This window comes from Protopterus annectens, chromosome 5.part0, assembly GCF_019279795.1.
Source record: "Protopterus annectens isolate FY-2018-M chromosome 5.part0, PAN1.0, whole genome shotgun sequence".
Classification (NCBI taxonomy): domain Eukaryota; kingdom Metazoa; phylum Chordata; order Ceratodontiformes; family Protopteridae; genus Protopterus; species Protopterus annectens.
Genome location: NC_056735.1, coordinates 706,672,790 through 706,692,871, shown reverse-complemented (window position 1 = coordinate 706,692,871; position 20,082 = coordinate 706,672,790). Strand labels below are relative to the sequence as shown.

General features: G+C 36.3%; 1 protein-coding gene across 2 annotated transcripts in view; it reads right to left on the bottom strand.

Moving 5' to 3' along the window:
* Nucleotides 1–20,082, bottom strand: part of ARHGAP6 (Rho GTPase activating protein 6) — a 1,747,989-nt gene that overhangs the window by 99,143 nt on the left and 1,628,764 nt on the right. For both annotated transcript variants that reach the window (XM_044072553.1, XM_044072552.1), the window contains exon 10: nt 3,849–3,946. In XM_044072553.1, the coding sequence (XP_043928488.1) occupies nt 3,849–3,946 (98 nt within the window). The remainder of the gene's footprint in view (nt 1–3,848; nt 3,947–20,082) is intronic.

The following is a 20,082-nucleotide window of genomic DNA, read 5'->3' as shown; positions in this document are numbered from 1 at the left end:
CCATATGATCGAACTTTTGAAAGTTCGAACATTTTAACTGATATCTCCATACAGCGTGGAATGGGAAGATTTCCCTTTTCTGCACTGTAGTGTGATCTCAGAGTTGATATATTTAAAGAGTGGTAGGTGTGGGGGGTGCAGCCCCTCATGTGGGGGGTACAGCGGGGCCTGGCCCCCTGCTTAAAATGTTCAGGTAGGTTATTTGTGTAGTTTATTTTGCTTTTATTAGATGTTTGATGTTTTGGAAGTTCAATCATATCGTGTCGACCATACCACAGTCGAACCTTTGGAAGTTCGATCATTTAATATAGACCCCCACATTACTTCTCCTTTTTGCCACTGCTTTGTACACAGGACCATCCTATGTCTCATCATGGTGCATGGCTTACAATCAAATGAGAGTGTCTTCTGATCCTCTTACCCTGTAGATGCACCTTCATATCACATGATCTTGACACTGCTGTGGCTGTGATTGTGATATTTAGTAAGCTCCCTTCATCTTGCATTTTACCCCCGCTATTCATTCTTAATGAGCATCGGGCTTTATCATGCAGTCAAAGGATTAATTGCAGTGGGCAACCGATAACCAAATCTACCATCTTTCTGAATCCCAGGGTTAATCATCAGTTTCTAATAAAACAGAAAAATGTTCATTATTGTCTTTTGTTTTTTAACTAAGTTTGTTTCATAGATAACCTCAGAAGTATTGATAACTCTTTTTATGCTGTTTTGTGTTTAGTTTAAACTGCTTATAGAGCATTTACTATTTTTTTATTATTATTATTTTTCTGTTGAAATGTTCATTAATTTTATAGCTCTGTTTGAAGAAGTTTGTTTTAGAATTTCTCAATATATGTGTGCCATGTTGAAATAGACTCATTAAGACTGCATGTATGTAGGTATAAAGAAGATACCAAGGAACACAGTGGACTATGAAATTATAACTCGCTAAATGCATTTATACAATATATTACCAAAACTTAGATCAGTTATACAACAATTACACAGCAGATTCCAAAATATTTAAAAAGTAGTCAGAACTAATCCCTGACATTAACCTTGGTGAGCTGAGCTTGATTACTCACTTGGGTTCCTATGGACTTGGCAAATGTTGGAGGCAAGTAAAGAAGCTGAAGTATGCTGACTTCTTTTCTGCAGGAAAGGGACATGCAGGAGAGGTGGATTGCTGCCATATGTTGTTGATGATGACACCAACGAGTGCAGACTGCTCACTGAGTGGACAAGCATGTGGGGTTCTAGTTTGAGAAAGTGTTAGTGCAAAGGCATGGTGGTCCCCTTGCAGGATTACATTGCACATCGTTGCAGTGAGTGGGAAGCAAACCAGCATATCCGGAGTATTAGTGCATAAAAAGACAAAACTTTGATCCCTAAAAAGGTGATGTCACCACACCTGTCTTGATTTCACCTCTAAGGGAATGAATGGGCCACAGGGCTTTTGCCAGTGGAATGAAATGGTCAACTGAGTATTGTAAGGGAGTATCCATGTCTAAAAGTTCACCAGTGTGAAAAAAGAAGCTCAACTTCAATGGTCTATTTGCTCTTCTGGACTTCAGAAGGTAATTTCAGCCATCTTGAGTAGTTTGGTACTCTCTTGTTGGACTATGACATTGAATACCTTCCTGGTTACTTTGGAGGTACTATGTTCTAACACAGCCCTTTGCAGTCATCTTCTCTGTCTTTTCAGCCTACAGGACCTGGCATCATTATGATAGCTTTGTGGAGACTTCAGATACTTTATCAGTTATATTAAGTTATCACAAAGTTATTCATTCTGCTTCACTTCTACCCTCTGTTAGAAATCAGATAAACCCTTGTTCAGAAAGTAAAACCCTTCTTGCACAATACAATGGTCAATGGAAAAGCAAAGTAGCTTTGCTCTCAAGGTGAGTTTCTTAACATCCATGTCTCAAATACTTAAAAACATAGTTATGATCAAAGGTCCCAGTATAACTGTCTATATTAGTGGAGGTTTATGTACAGTATACACTGCCATTAATAACACCCTGAAAACTAATTATTATACACCTGGATAAATATTCCCAATCTAAAACTTTAGGGACAAAGGTTTTATACTTGTTTCTATTCAAGATTACCAAAGGATAAGAAGATAGTAATTTTCATTCAGGGTAACTAAGCTTTGATGTCATATACCCAGGACTATTAGATCATCTACAAATCTTACTAAGTTTGATACAATAAACACATACATACTGTACATAAACAAAGAAGTTGGGTATCCACATAGCCAGCAAAAAGCCCCTTACTGGGATATCTGGCCCTTAGATGAATCAACCATGAGTCCATAACCATACTATGAGAATTTGCTTCAGAAGCACTGTGTTTAGCAGCAACAATGTTGAGGAAAAATGATGCACATAAAAGGGAACATTATACAGACTTTAAGTCAACCATCCAATATAAATGGCACCAGTAATGCTGCTTCTAATGTAATTTGTTCAGCTTTGGCAGCCGTACACAGGAAAAGAACTCAGTCAAGTAGAGAGCAGAAAACAAACCTTCTCTGCAGGACTTGCATTATAAAGATGCCTAAATAGTATAGTGCATGAATGCTAAGCATTTTAGTTACTTCTTGCAAATTACTTGACTGCAAAAAGTAATGGTAAATCTCTGCTAACTCATGGAATCTCAGAAAAGGTGTGAAGACTTTGTTTTCTTATTTGTATTTGCTCTGTACGACTCTTTCCTTCTTACTATTTCTTTAATTTGCCATTGAAAATTCCCCTTGAAATATAACTTTTTTGGTTGGGCACCTCAGTAATTGTTTGTGCTCTCCAAAAGTCTGCAGTGAGTTTCATCTACAGATTTTGAATCGTAAATCCCACTTTGCAGACTGCTACCAGTAGGCCCTCCTCACACTCTTTTGCAGAATATAAGATGATGACTACTCCTCACAGATACATTGGACCTTTACTCCACTGTTACTCCTCATAAATACATTGGACCCTTACTCTGTCATTACTCCTCATAGATACATTGGACCTTTACTCCACTGTTACTCTTCATAGTTACATTGGACCTTTACTTCACTGTCTCCTCATAGATACGTTGGACCTTTACTCCACTGTTACTCTTTATAGTTACATTGGACCTTTACTCCACTGTTACTTCTCATAGATTACTTCACTGTTACTCCTCATAAATACATTGGACCATTATTCAACTGTTAATCTTCATATATACATTGGACCTTTACTCCATTATTACTCCTCATAGATATATTGGACCTTTACTCCATTGCTAATTCTATGACACATTAATGTCAGGAAGCCAAGAAGCTCAAGAGAGAGACAGAGAACATCAAAGTGCTAGGCCTGCTGACAGATGTATTTTACAGGGGTCTATGGCATTTCACAGGACTGCAGTTCGATGAACCAAAGCTCAACAAAATAAAAACATTAAATCACAAATATTACACCTCAGAAATGAGCTCTAACATAGGCTTTTTGGTGGGAAAGTCATCTCTCCTCACTATTGTACTGAACATGCAACCAAATGGATTCAATGACTTGTGTTTGACAATTCTCAGCCTGATTAAACAACATACCACCCAATGTAGGGATCCCCTTCCCATATACTAAGTTGACCTCTGACTTTGTGCTGTCTACTGACATAAACAGAAGCTGCTGAGTGGAAGTTTGGTGTAGACTTCCTATAAAGGTGATCTCACATCGTGAAACAGCAACAAAGGTTGATAATGTAAAAGAAAAAAATAGGAATTTTGAAAATTCTGAATATTTTCCATTTGTTTACAAGACAGTTTTAAAATTTATAAAATACATAAATGCAAAACAGAATTATGTACTTACGAAGACTGTGATGCTTTCCTTCGTAGTAGATAGTCTACCACATCTGGGTCAGTTTCCAAAAGGCTCATCAGCACCTCATTCTGTAGGTCAGGTGGGACCTTAATAAATGTAAAAAGTTAAAATATAGCCATTACCATCATAAGCTGTAAGGTACCCTCCATGCATGAGCCATGAAAATTATGTAGCACACAATACTAAGTAAAATTGCTATACCTAAATTGGTGTTATGGTAATCATAAAACAAATTGTGCTTCAGTAGGTCTTAATTTTCAAATAAATGTAATGCTATTTTAGATTTTGTTTGCAATAACAATTTTCATTCCATCACTTTTCTGTTGTTTAAATAATACAGACAACACGATACTGTATGCAGTCTGGAGTCTTCGTTTGGATATGTACATATTTCTGACAGAGGACGTTTGTCTCTTCTCTTAACTTCTCTTCTGTTTAATGCCCTCCCCCACCACCAAAATAGAGAAACATTTATCTTTATCTCTGTCCCTTATGCATTTGCTGTTTAACATTAAAAATAAAAAGCTAATGCATGAGATCTGTACGTAGATGCAAAGCCTTTAATTGACCATATCTCTCTGTCATTGGGTACAGTTCTATACCCTGTGTAGTTCCTAAAAGTGAATAAATAAACTACAGCAAGAGTAATAAGGTGGATATTTGAGAAGAAATTCATATTATTTTGTAAAGCAGTTTAAAGGCCTTCTTTTCTGTTTCATTCTGGTCTTTCTAAGGGCTAAGAAGTATGAAGGAACTATGCATATGTAGTTCAGGTGTCCAAACCTCAGTGAGTATTTGGGTTTTGTCTATTTGTTTGTAGCAGTACCTGTACTCTGCAAAGCTAACAGAAGCCACCCTGCTGCAATTAAGATAACTGCTACATTAGAAATTGCCACAGACATATATCATAAGTAAACGTGCTCTCTTAGTAAACCACAATAATTTCTCTAACAAAATACCTGTATAAAGTTCAGCTGGCTGAAAAACAAAAGGACAGAAAAATCAGGAGAGTGTCTATACCTTTCCTAGCCTATTTCATTCCACTACAAAAGGAATATGCAAACTACAAACATCAGTTATTGCATATACTTTATTTTTCTCACCATTATGTCAGGAAAGACCAATGAAAATCTTTTCACTGTGCTCTCCTGTTCATGAGTCTGGCCTTCTTTCAAAGATATTTGAATCCTCTTAACAGTTGATGATGACCATAGTCTTTGGTATTCACTATTTCATTTGCACCCCATTCTATCACTATTAAACTTGAAAGAGTTAACATTTTTAAATAAATTAGCATCTAGCCTAAACTGGGAAACAGCCTGCTGTTCTTTATAGGTTCATAGGTTCATAGGTTGATACTAGGCTATCTGCCCTAGGGCATTTATAAGCCTAGCCAGAGTGTGTTTGGCTTTCGTCACCCTTTTAGATTAGTTGACTGTGCCTCTGTATAGTAGGTCACAGAAGATAGCCCTTTTAAGGTTAGTTTACTGTGTCTCTGTCTAGTAGGGACACAGAAGAGATCCCAAGGGTAAACCTACAATCTCCCATCCACTCGTCAAGATTTCTCTTGAAGAGGGTCATTGAGGGGCTCTGCCTAACATGGATTGGGATTTTGTTCCAGAGTGAGGGTAGCCTCTGGGATATGAATCTGTCCCTCCAGCATGTCCTATTTATTTCTGTGCTGAAGTTTAAGTCCCTGGAGCATGTAGCTCTAAGGGATTTGGATTTCCTGAGGTGGAGCATGTCCATTAATTCTGGGTTGGACATGGCTTTATACGTCAGGCACAGATCGCCTCTGAGTAGGTGGTAAACAACTGAGTAGAGCTGGAGTTTCTTTAGCCTAACTGCATAGGGCATCTGTTTGAGTCCCTTGATCCTCTTGGTGAGGTACTTTTGGGGTCTTTCCAGTTGCTGCAGGTGTCGGGTAAGGTACATCCCAAATGGGGCACTGTATTCAATTATGGGCCTGATGAGTGATGAGTAGAGGGGCACAATGACCTCTCTTGATCTAGATGTGAACCCTTTCGTGATAAGGTGGGCTATATAGAAGGTCTTTCTAACCACTTTGATAATGTGATTGTCAAAGGAGAGATTGCTATCTACTTGGGTCCCCAAATCCCTAATTACTTCTTCCGTACTTAATGGATTACCACCTATGTGGTAATTTGTGGGCACTTTGTTTTTCCCAAAGGGGATGACTATGCACTTTTTGGCATTTAGCTTTAGGCCATGGCTCTGGCACCAGTTATCCATCTCTGTGAGACCCTTTTTGAGGATGCTTGTGTCAGTTGGCGAGTCGATTATGGCACCCACTTTGCAGTCATCTGTGAACTTGGTCAGCCATAGTCCTCCCGTGTTAGCCTGTACCTCAGGGAAATATATACCCAACAAGAGAGGTCCCAGGACTGAGCCTTGTGGGACACCACTTGTAACTGGTTTAGAGTCTGACATGGCACCTGCAATTCTGACCATGTGAGTTCTATCCCTGAGCCAGTTTGCAACCCATCTTGTGACATAGAGTTTGATATTTAAGCTGGTGAGCTTATTTATGATGCCCGAGTGGGGTATTGTGTCGAAGGCTTTTGCAAGGTCCCGGTAGGCTGTGTGGACTACCTTCCCTTCATCTATGGCCTTGGTGACTGTTTCAAAGAAGTTGACCAGGTTCAAGAGGCAAGATCTGCCCTTAACAAAGCCGAATTGGGTAGGATCCAGTGTTTGGAGGGTCCCAATGTCTTTGTTTATGAGTTCCATGATGATATACTCCATAGCTTTGCAGACCAGGCTAGTCAGGCTTATAGGGTGATAGTTTCCATGGTCCGTTGTGGCACCACCTTTGTGGAATGGGACCACTGCTGCTGTATGCCATTCCTTGGGTACATATCCAGTGGTAAGGCTGAGATTGAACAGTGACTTTATGTGAGGGTTCAGTTCTTTTTGGAGCTTGTGTAAGACGCAGCCCGGGACACCGTCCGGTCCCATTGATGCTGTGTTTTTTGCTTTGGAGAGGGCAGCTCTTACCTGTGCATCTGTGATGTCAGGGAGGCTAATCTCTGTTGGGACAGACATTTGTTCTTTTGGGGGGGAAAGGGGGGGGAGTTTGCACTGAACCTGTCTGCCAGGATGTTGGCAATGTCTGTGGGTTCAGTGTATTTTTTGTCATTTTGCACTAACTTAGAGCATATCTGGGAGTTGCCACCCAGGTTCCTGACATAACTAAAGAAGGCCTTGTGATTATCTTTAGAGTCTTGTGCAATTTTCTTTCGAAGCTGGCCTTAGATGATTTTATGAGGGATCGTAGTTTCTTGCTAGTACTGATCAGAGTCGCCTTCCCTTTTTGGGATTTTGCTCTATCATGTAGTAGCTTCCTCCTTCTGTTGTATAGCTTATTTATGGCTGGGGTCCACCAGACAGGTCTCCTGCCTTTGGAGGAGTGAGTCTTGGTTTTATTTGGGATAGCACGATCCATGCATTCCTGTAGGTGTCCATATAATGTATTTGTAAAGGATTCTGCGGTTTGGGCCATATTTTCCACTGGCCCGGGGGCTTTGAAGGATCCCACCTCGGTTTTGAGAAGTGTGAAATTTGCTTTTGAGAAGTTCTTCACTGTGGTTTCCTTGGCTGGGGGTGGGGATGGGATATGGATGTCCAGTGAGATTAATTTATGGTCAGATCTTACCAATGAGGGGTACACCTCTGGTATGGAACATAGAGTCCCCATGTTGGTGATGATCAGGTCCAATATGTTTTCCCCTCTTGTGGGAGTGGTGACCAGTTGTTCCATAGCATTTGAGTTTATAAATTCTAGGAACCGTTGGGCGAGGGTGTTGGGGCTTGAGTAGTGCTCCCAGTCTATGTTTGGGTAGTTGAAGTCACTCAATATAATGGTATTTAGAGTCCTTCAACATAGTGGTCCCTCTTTGTTGCAAAGAAAGCACTGGAACAGCAGTCACTTTGCATTGGGTTACTATTCACTACAATGAGTAAGTGAATTATCCTGTAACACAAAGATGGAAAATATAAAAGCACTCTATATCCTTGATGCATTTTCCATTGCTGCTTGACAATCTGAACAAATTAAAAAAAAGGAGAATATGCCTGTTTTTAAGCTTATTGTTCAACATGATCTACTGAGGTATTATGTCTCTGCTGCAGAGATTGTTCTGATGTCGTCTTCATAACTGGGAAGGTCATTTGATGTGGAAGATAACTATAACATATTCAAATACAGGCAATGATCTAAAGCTACCTTGTTATGAGGTTCTATAGTACACTTGGAAGTTTGCTTGCTTGTCAATTCTTTTCCACTTATCTCAACTCTGCTATGCAATGTAATAATGCAAGTGCTCAAAACAGTAAACTTACTCTTGATACTTTGCTATGCTGTGAACTTAGGGCATCCATCAGTATTGCTTCAGGATACTCACTTCATGAACGTTCTGTTGTTTGTGTTTCATCTGCCACATATGATATAGTCTTGGGGCAACACAGTGGCTTGGCAGATAGAGTTGTTGCCGCACACCAAAAGGTTCCCTGATTCAGTTCTTGGCTGGCAACCCTTCTGTGCGGAGTCTGCATGTACTCTCTGTGTTTGCTTGGGTTTCATTCCTGGTATTCCAGTTTCCTCTCACATTCCAAAGACATGCAGTAGCTGAATTGGACTTTAAATTGGCCAATGGTACGAGTGTATATGTGCAAGTGTGTGGTGTGGAAGAACTACCATGGCACGGCTAACCACCCAGTGGTGTAACCCTTGGTTCTAGATGATTGTCACTGTTGAAGTCACACCCATACTCTATATGCAAAAATAGGAAAAAGGGGTTGTGACTGGAAGTACAGACAGTCTTGGAAGCACATAGAGCTCTAAGATGGATACTCTAATTTCGTAATAAATGCATTTTGGGAGTTTGATTCAATTCCAGGAACATTCTATTACTTTAATTTTAATTGTACAAAATGTGAATAGCCGAGATTCCGTTTCAATGGAAAACATTTAGAACTTTCTGTTTGGAAATATTCTGCCACCCAAGTATTGTGTAAACTGCATTATACAATGACCGGCCATTAACATTACAAAATGTGCATGCGGATTGGCCAGCCCAACCAGCGTGCCCATTGTAAATCAAACATATAGCAATGGAAAAAAGTCAGGTCGGCTGGACTTCCTTTTATTAATATATCATATAAAACTCTACTTTTTTCATTTAAAAAATAAACTTTTAAAAACTGCAGACTTAAAAGAAGGGGACAGATGGGACAGAGAAAAATACACAGATAATCGGGTATGTTACGCAAAACTAAAGAAATCTACTTGATTATCCTTATATTTTCTCTGTCCCATCTTTCCCATATGTTGAAAGTCTACCAATTTCATTTTTTTAATTAAAAACAAAAAAAAAGCAATGGAGATCTTCCTTTTTCAGTTGCTTTCTTTACACAGCACTGATGTGCTAAAGCCCAGGATATCAGGGTAAAATGCAGAAGACCAGCACATCACCATTATACAAGGACAACACATGGGAATGTAAGTCTCATATGCATGTGCGGCACATCGACAAATGTGAAACAATTCGTAAACAATGTGGAGGAATACTGCTGTGCTGTTATACAAATACATTATTTAAGAAAAGTAAGCAATTTCTTTCTAGAATAATGTTATTGTATAATAACAATAACTGACTTATGGCTGTGGGTATATTAGGATTCACCCACAGTTGGCTTTGTTTAATCACTCAGGTTTCGCACTCATAATCAATCCATGCAAGCCGTGGGTAAATCCTCAATATATCGACACACACTCATCGATGATTGCTTAATAATTAATTACTGAGGTAACCACAGCTATCAAGTAACTAGTGACACTACACATAAAGTGTGCATTATGGGTGCACATCCTATTTTGGGGGTAAACAAGAACAGAGGATCACATTTAAAACTTTAAAATTAAGATACTTTCATCAACTGGCTCATGCCTTGCGAATACATGGATGATGATGGCATTTACACTTTTGCCTTGTAACTAGAATATTCTTGAACTTATCAATTTGATTTCTTTTATAAAATTTTCCAGTGTTTTGGAGAGTTAGCTAGCATAAGTCATGAATACCTCCATACCTAGCAGAATGTATATCTATTTCTTTTGTGGCCAAATGCAGCATATAGAAGAAACAATACTGACAAATTATTAAATTATGTAATTTATTGTGGCTGAAGTATAATTAATTGTCGTACAGGGCATTTGAAACATCTATTTACAGACCAGTCATGAATCTTTACCCAAATTAGATTTTCAGAACTCTTACATTCAAACAAAGGTTAATTTCTCATACAGGAAAACATGAAGCAGATGAATAACTTATTCATGCATAAAACATAAACTTTTATCAGTTTCCCAGAGGTGTGGAAAGGTTTCCTTGCATTGGAGTTGCTAAAGAAGAGGCTGGTCATTGTATACCTTCACAGCAAAGTCTCTATAGTATCAAATATATCAATTGACAATTAGCCATTGAACGCTTTTTGTCCTATAGATAACACATCAAAAAAATCACTGAAAGACACTTTCAGTGAAGAAAAATAAATCAATGTACAGGAGATCCTCTATACCGCCTAATTTATATGAACCAAATCACTGGTCACACAACAGTGGAGAAAGGGCAACATCTAATGTTCACTGAAAGTGGCTATCAGAGATAATTCCTTTGTGCTGTTGTGTATCAGACAAACAGCATTCAAAAGGTCCACATACACACAGATATATTAAGGCATTAGTTCAAATGTCAGAAACTAAGCCAGCCTTCAGTTACAATGTAGTTGATTATACTATACCAAAGGCACATGCCTGTTTATACATAAAAGCTGCAACTTTATATAGTAATATTCCAAAGTTACTAACATTTTTTTTGATTATCTTTGAAAAAGTAACACTTCATAGTACCACAAACATAATATTTTATTTATTGAAGGATTTATCATTTTTATACATTTTTGAAAATGTTGATAAAAAGGGGTACAATTGCATTACTGTTTGTTCGCCATTCACAAAATGTAATGCACCTGCTCCAACATTCTTAGTAGTCACTTTCTTTGGAAATTATGCCTACAAACACACTCAGTTGCTTATGTCTGCAAGTTATATATGGTCAAGTAGGTCAGGCAAACTTAAATTTAAGCTACAGATCTTAAGATATAGATTGATAGATAGATAGATAGATAGATAGATAGATAGATAGATAGATAGATAGATAGGTAGATACTCAGATATTACCTTGTGAATAGTTGACAACACAAATGATTCACAAACAAATGACTGACAATAAAGCAAAACATAAATCATTGACAAATGAAAACACTGAATCACAAAACATGGAGAACTTCTCTCACACTATCAGTAAACTACAGGATGATGCAAAGTTCCATATGATTTTTTGTTGAGTTCAAAAAGAAGAAGATAAAGTATTAATGAGAATTTAGAACCTGTGTCAAGAACTTTCCAACGCAGTATCATTTACATGAATGCTTCTGGCAGTCACAAACAGATTATGTAGTTGATACAATTCATTTTACAGTTCTCGCCCATAGATATTTGACTGCAGATATGATTAACATCTCCACCAACAAAAAAAGTGATGTATGAAAGGAAAAAGAAACACAATGGACTAATTGCAACATATTTCACAAAATAAAAATATGAACACATCTGAGTGAGTCTGCAAGTTTTTTTTCTCTTTGGGTAAAGGTTGTAAAAATATGCTTTTATGATTTTTTTATTATTTTATTTTGAATATTACTATGTCTCAGCAAAAAAAAAAAAAAGTTGCTCTTCATATTCAATTCAAAACTATTAAACTGAGTGAAAATATACAAGCATTCGCTTAATGGAAATTCTGATTTCCCATTTAAGTCTATGTTCCAAACTTAATTGAGAAAATCAACTGTTTAGTATTATATATATATATATATATATATATATATATATATATATATATATATATATATATATATATATATATATATATATATATATATATATATATATATATAAAAACACTTTAAAATCTCGAAATACTGAAATGTCGAATTTCAGTATCTCGAGACTATAAAGTCGAAGTTTGAAAATAGAGAAAGTGCATAACTGCAAATTTAATTCTGTTGTAGATTTGTGGATTTGTGTTGTTTTGTTTGTTTATTTTATGATGTGGGTGTTGTGGTATATGTGTGGTCTGGTGTTTGCTGCGCTTTAGGTGTTTTGAATTTCGTGGTTTTGGGCTTCGCAGTTTTGGTGTTTCTGTGTTGCGTGGATTCGATTTCATGGTCTACAAAAAACTGAAATTTGAGATTTCAGTATTTCGCAATTATGAAGTCTATATATATATATATATATATATATATATATATATATATTTATATATATATATATATATATATATATATATATATATATATATACATATATAGGAGTGCTACAGAATCCTGAAAGCTCAAAATCTTGAAGACCAAAATCCTGAGACCAAAATCCTGAAAGTTCATAATACTGAAAACTCAAAATAATGAAAACTCAAAACCCTGAAAACACACAGGGTACCACCACTCACAATATTCCAGCACAAGTGCACAAATAAACATATTACCCTACAACTATAATCAGGGGGGCAAGGTCCCCCTACAACCCCTGCTACTTAAATATATCAACTCCAAGATTGCACTTCACTATACTAAGTGCAATCTTGGAGTTGATGTAAAAGTAGCAGGGGGGTGTGGGGGGAGCAGCCCTCCACATGGGGGGTGCCGGGTGACCTTGCCTCCCTGCTTATAGTTGGAGAACAGTAATGTGGTTTGTGTTTTATGTATTTCTGTATGTACTTGTGCTGGAATATAGTGAGTGCTGGTATCCTGTGTGTTTTCAGGATTTTGAGTTTTCAGTATTTTGAACTTTCAGGATTCTGTAGCCCATATATATATATATATATATATATATATATATATATATATATATATATATTTATTGAACTAATTGATATATATAAATACATACAAATAAATTAACTAAAACACCCACATTTAATATATAAATGAAGTACATTAATTTAACTCATCATCATTTTATATTACTGGTTTCATTGAGACCTGGAAATTTACCTACCTGAAGTTTAATCTGCCACATAGTTTCAACCATTTCTAAAATGTAATCACCACCCCTATAACCTAACAGTATATTATCCAACACAGAAAAATGCAATTTCTTAAAATGTTTGAACATTTGAGTATGTTTGTACAAGACATTAGTTTCATCCTTACTTTTAATGGCATCTAGGTGCTCTTTAATTCTTTTAGATAGCTTCCCTACATAAAATGCTTCACATGAAACCTAAACTGAGCCTATAGCGTTAGAAGAATTTTTTTTCTTTAACAGATAAAGTCATCCTAAAATGTGAAACAATGTCAGGGCCTTCCATTATGTAATGACAAGATATGCAAAACCCAGATTTAAACATTCCCTAATCCTTATCTGTAATGTGACATATTACTTTTGTGCTGTCATTCTCAAATAAATGAGTCAACTGGATTTCTTGTAATTAAAGGTTAGAACACAACCAACCACATTAATAACATCAGCATTACCTTTCAATATTATCTAGTTATTCAAAATATTGTTCTTAATCTCATCACTATCAGCTGACATCTGTAAAACAAAACTTTTTCTAAACTCATTATTGCTGTTAAACAAAACAGTGTTACTAATATCAGAAAATAGTATAGGTTGAAAATGTGTATTTATTTTACACACTGTTTCATCAGCAATATGGTCAATTTAGTTAGACTGTACCCCTAAAATAAAACTTGTTTTTAATTTAATCTAGCCTTTGCAAAAATAAAATGTTTGTCAGTAGTCATTTGGGACAATGTAATCATTTGACCATGTGGGATATTGTTCTTCATCCAAGAATGATGTGCATTAGAATAGTACAAATAATTATTAACAAAACAAGGTTTTCTTAAAATATAGTAATTAACAAACAATCTCACAGAACTTGAAGTGTAAGTATAAAAAAATAGTACCTTGATTTAAAAAAGAAACAAACTCATACATTTGATCAACAGAGCCTCCTCATATAAAAAATAATTATCCACAAACCTTTTATAAAACAAAACATTTTCAGAAAAAGGTATAATTCTAGGCAAATATTAATGCCCCACTATCCTAGAACTAGGTTGGCAAATGAAGGAGCATCAGTACCTCCCATAGCTACTCCCTTTATTTGCTGGCAAATAGTGCCAATAAATACAAAGAAATTATTTCCAACACAATTTCCCTCAATAAACAAACAGTGTTTATCTCATGGTTAGGTAACACAGTATTATGAGACAAATATAATCTGGGAATTCAAGGCATTTGCCTAACTACAGGTTTAAAAACAGCATCTAAAATGGAAATGCCCTCAGTAACATTGCCTGAAGCTGAAACAATTGGCTTAAAAGGCAAAAGAAATGTTTTTGAATATACCTTAGGAAAACCAAACAATACACCTATGCTTAGAAATTTAGCATTCATAAGTTGCTATAAATTAATCATGATTTTACCATCCATTAATAAATACAGTTACATATCATTAATAAAGGAATATTTCTGACAAATATCTACTAAGGTAATGACTTCTTACTCACTTTTATTAGTTTATATATTTTCAATTTCAGATACCATAATAATCATTCCACTGCTTTTATAAGCCTTCATAAATCTTAAATCTTGTCTGGGAGACAGTTCTAACATAGCATGCCTTTCTACTTTATTAATATTAAAAAAAATGTTCTTAGGTTTGCCATTACAAATATGTGGAAGATCATTTTCAGAAGAATCATGAGAGGCTTGTATGGTGGCTTGTAAGATATGATTATATGCAGAATCTCTTTGAAACAAACAAGAACCATGACTAGGCAAGCTGTTCTATATTGAGGAGTAAGCATAACACTAAATCATTTGAGATCAACCAAAGTTTGTCCCAGACCAGTGAGTTTGCAAGGAAGAAAAGAAAAGCCCTTTTGAAGTACATTAAGTTGTGTAATGTTAAACACTTATCTAGTGAACTTATAAATGTTCTCACCTAACAGAATAAAATGTTTATCATGATGAAAAGTACCATCCTAATACAGTGGCTCTTCTCCTATCATATATTGTTAATTGATCACAACCAACAGAGTATTAGTACTTTGAAAAAGGAATTGATCTGGATCATCAAATTACTTCTTTTAAGTTTGGCTTGTTTTTCTTCAGATTTTGATGATTTGTTTGCCACTTTGGATTGTTGCAATCTTTCTATTATAGAAAGAAAGAAAGAGAAAGAAAGAAAGAAAGAAAGAGAAAAAGAAAAGAAAGAAAGAAAGAAAGAAAGAAAGAAAGAAAGAAAGAAAGAAAGAAAGAAAGAAAGAAGGAAGGAAAGAAAGAAAGAAAACAGTTAGAGATCAATTAGCCTATGAACAGTGTGAGGCTTATCCACTTCCTTTTATGACATCATGTAATTCTCATTCTTGGCACACTGTCCATCTATCTACCAAAGAATCTTAAGCTTTTACAGGTGGAGTTGGACATAAAGATGTTGACACTGCTGTAGCTATTGATGCGGATGATAATGCTGCAGTGATTTTAAACCTCAGAGTTCCAAGACAGAAAGGTTAGCAAACCAATCAAAATATCATCCTTTGCAATAACCTCAAGGGTGATGCAATTACAGGATCTCAACCACTAGAGGGAGAGGGACAGCTTTGTGTGGGAGCAACTGACAACAGTATGAGCAAAACATCAAAACATACTCTTCACAGCAACTGCAGTCGTCACAAGAAGGCAAAATTCAAAAGTGACAGACATTCCTTAGAGCAACATGACCTTACAATGCTATCTCGTTGCTTTCTTGACAGGATAACCTGTGTCAATATACTTTCTATTAAAAGAAAAATATAGAAGAAACAAAACCAAACCATAAGGTAATTCCACTGCCCTTGAAACTGCCAAAGTAGACATGTCTGCTAATTTTTTCTGAAGTTAAATTACTTTTTCTGGTGAACTATTTACTGCCATGTGATGACAGAAATAGTCATTTCTGCACTCATAATGTCAACTGAAGAGTAGGACTGGTTATTGGGTGGCACTAGCAGTTAGATCTTCATCTTAGTAATAATTTAAGATAACACAACTGATAGGTTGCAAGTGATAATCTTGTATATCAATTAGTGGTGCAACTGAACTATAGCTAGAAATGGTACAGACAAAGTTTAGAAGACCATCTTATTCTGTAATAATAGGCACATAAAGTTCTACCTATTGGTAGAGCAGTTTTCAGGAAGCTGACATTATTTGTTAAAGCTACAGCTGTTGTTTTATCTGGGTCTTAACTTTCCCTGCTTGTTTTATATTGCATGGAGCAGCCTGGCATTGCTATCTTTATTCTAAGACTGCAGGAAGCTGTCTTCTTATGCACAGGCTGAAATTTAAAAAAAATATGTTTTAACTCTAGTTTACATTAGAAGAGCAGGAACATATATCTTTACAATGTACTTAGAGATAACTTACTGTTATATTGCTTTAAGGAATTTTTTTTATCATTTTGTTGCATGTTTGTTTTCTCAGAGTTTAAAGTTACAAATAACATTCACAGTCATCTTATTGTTTCATCACTTTAAAGTGATTTTTTGTAATCATTTGCTTCAAAGTGGTTTTGCCAGTTTTTGCTGCATTTCCTCTTTATTCCTCATAGAATTCAAAAACAAAACATAGCGACCATCTTTGGTCAGGTGTATGGGTCATCATAGAGATAGTAGTGGTTACTCTGGTGGCAGGAGAGTAAATGATACAGTTTCTAGTAATCTAGCACTATTGGTTAGAGCTGTAGCTGTTTTTTGCATAGGTTCTTTTACTTCCTCAGTTTGTTTCACATTGTGTAGAGATGCCTGCCACCTCCGACTGAGATTAGGTTATGATTACAGAGAGCTATGCTCCTCTGTACACACTAAGAATTATGAAAAGTGGCATTTTTCCCATTTTACAACAGAAAAGCGGGAAGTTATATACACCGTATAGTTGTTACTGTTGCTATTACAGTCATCTTATTGCTTCATTATTTCAATGTGTTTTTGTCATTGTTGCCTTTTCTTTGTTTTCCACAGATTTTTCACAGATTACATCTAACATCTTGTTTTGTCCCATGGTGTGGGCAAGCTTAGAGACAGCAGTGGTTATTTAGGTAACAAGAGAAAAACTACTACAGTTCTGGGAATGTAGCACTATTAGTTAGAGCTACAGCTGTTTTTATTGATTCTTCACTTTCCCTGGTTGTTTTATATTGTAAAGAGCCGCACACAGAGCACATTCCATAGAATTCCATTGGCATTTTCAGTTATACCTGACCAAATACAACCTACTGCTCCAAAATCATGTAAGCAACAGGGACTATTGTTATGCTCAGCTGTGGCAAGCTGCACACAGCTAACCAATGCATTAGGCTGCACACCATGATTTCCACACACAGCTTCTACAGTTCATTTGTGTGCTATGATGCCCAAATCAGCCCATACATGCTCTGTGTAGTTCATTCACTACAGTTGTTTAACATATCCCCCACTGTGCTTGTTACATTTGCAAATTAATCTAAATTACTTCACTTAATCAGCTAGACCTACATTAACTAACTCAATCTACCTCACAGATGATAACACTATCAATGGCTATAGTACTCTTTCAGTACAAATTAAATCAGACAACCCTTTGAACACATATGAGAGGCCAGCCTACTTGTTTCCCCTCTATTGTGAATGACATATAACTTAGTATCTTTAGGCAGTGTAGAGAATGGCTTATGCTCACAGACAATGAAATCTTAAACAATGTAAGTAATTCTGTTTTTGAGATATGCAAAGACTTAACAGATATTGAAGCCTAATTCTCACAACAAACCATAGACTGTGAGTTATACACAAATACAATACACTCTTTTCTGACCTACAATGGAATACCGTACAATGAGGCTGAAAAATTCCTTACCAAAGCCCGATAGATCAATGTGTTATTTATAATTAGTGAAAATCAAACACCACATTACATCCAGACACATGTTCTAGAAAGACTCACTGAGAACCAGATGGTCTCAAATCTAGTTCACCCGACCACTCCAGAAACAGAAATGTTTCAGTGGTCTGTGGCTCCATCAAAAGAAACATTGATTCTCCACTCACAAGAGTAGAGAAAAAGTGTGACTATGCCAGGATCTGTAGTTTGTCAAGGGCCGTAAGGATCCTTTTATTAAACAATTATGAGTATAACATGGTGGTTGTACATATGGATCGGAGTGGCCTGAGATTCAGAACTCTGAAGGATCTGCAGATAGATAAGCCTGCGCTGTCTGTGCAGGTTTTAAATGCAGGCAATGGTCCAGATTTTAATCCATTTGTTGAAACTATTTGTCTTTTCTCCAAGAATGGTGTTTAGGTTAAAAGAAAAGACAAGTAGTTTCAACAATTAGATTAAAATCTGAAGTCATTCTAGAGCAAGGCAGTATGTGTCAGCATGCAGCGAGATTGCTGACAGTCCCATCTGCTTTGCAAGGAATGACCTGTACCTCCTGTTCAAAGGCTTCCACTTACTGGTTAAAGTCTTTGTTGCTGCCACAGTACCGTTTTAGGTAGGGACCAGCTAATCAACATTCCAACATGACCAGTGTATTAAAACCTAAATAGCTTCATATTAAGATGGCTCTTCTCAATGCCACATATCCTAACAACATGCAGTCTAAACTTGAGGCTATCTTGAATTTGGAATGCATCCATGTCTATATAATCATGGAATCATAGTTTAAATGTCTAGAAAGGAATACTGTGTTCATAGGTTTTATGCCTACAATGCCTGCAGACCTGATGGCAACTGTGGTGGCACGTCCATATGTGTTAGGGACCACATCGCCTTAAGACAGATTTCCAAAGACTCATAAACTAAATGTTATAGAACTCCAAATCTCACTAAACAGGACCAAGATCAGTTTAATTCCTGTTAAAGGGCACTGCTTATGTCCCATAAGGTTCATAAATGTACTTGATGATTTCAGCATAAAAATTAACTCCATCATTCTGGGAGGCTTAATTATCACTCAATAAACTGGAGTGTCAATACCTACAATGTAGAAAATGCCCTAAAGTACTTAAAACTCCATGGATCATATTGTTACTGACTTTGCTAAAGGACATATATTCTTGACTGATACTTACAAATATACTATCATTGTAGACAAATCCAGTGGTATCTCCTTCTCCAGTCAACTCATATCATAAGCTAATACATTCTCCCTCAAAATCTCTAAACCCACTAAAACCAGTATACCAGAATTCAAGGATTTTATACTTATAAATGTCATCAAATTCTATGATAATGTCATGAAATTAATTTATAGAACATGTCTCCAGACATTGCCATATCAGGAAGCTTCACAAAGTAGCTCTGTACCCACTAAGATAAATAAATGGAGCATGAAGTCCCATCCAGATTGAAATGTAATGGTAAATTTAAGAGCAAAAGACCCTGGCAGTCCACCAACATAAATAAAATGTACAATAAAAGGAAAAAGCTCATTAAGACATACAGTGGCTCAAAAGACTCTCATGTCAAGGAAAACATCAGAAATATGACTTAAAATTCTAAAGAAGCCTCGATCATTTGATGGGACATCTCATATTCACCCACAGTCTTGCCCCCATGTCTCTGACGAACAGAAGTCAACACTAAGTAAATTAATCCCCAACTAACATACCTTCCACAACCCTTAGCTGCCTCATTGCTAACTTACCCACCATATAGGAGTCCAAGGAACTCTGCTAAAGTAGCCCATGAACTGAGGTTTACATCTGAAGCCAGGGATAAATACAAATCCTTCTTTAGCTGCATCACAAAACTAAGAGACAATCCAGAATGACAAAAACAACTCTAACCCACTTGTCATTACAAATATAATAGCAAACAAATTCAGTGTAAATTTTACACTGACAATGACTATCCAAAGACCTGTTATTCCTGAATTTCTCACCCTCCATCATCTCTAATGAATATGTACTGCCAGCACTGTCCAAGACCAAAAATATTGCCTTCACATGACCTGATAATACACCTGGCTGTTGAATTAATAGAATTAAACATATCTTGACAAAGCCATTCCTTAAAATATTTAACCTGAGTGCAACAACAGGTTTCATT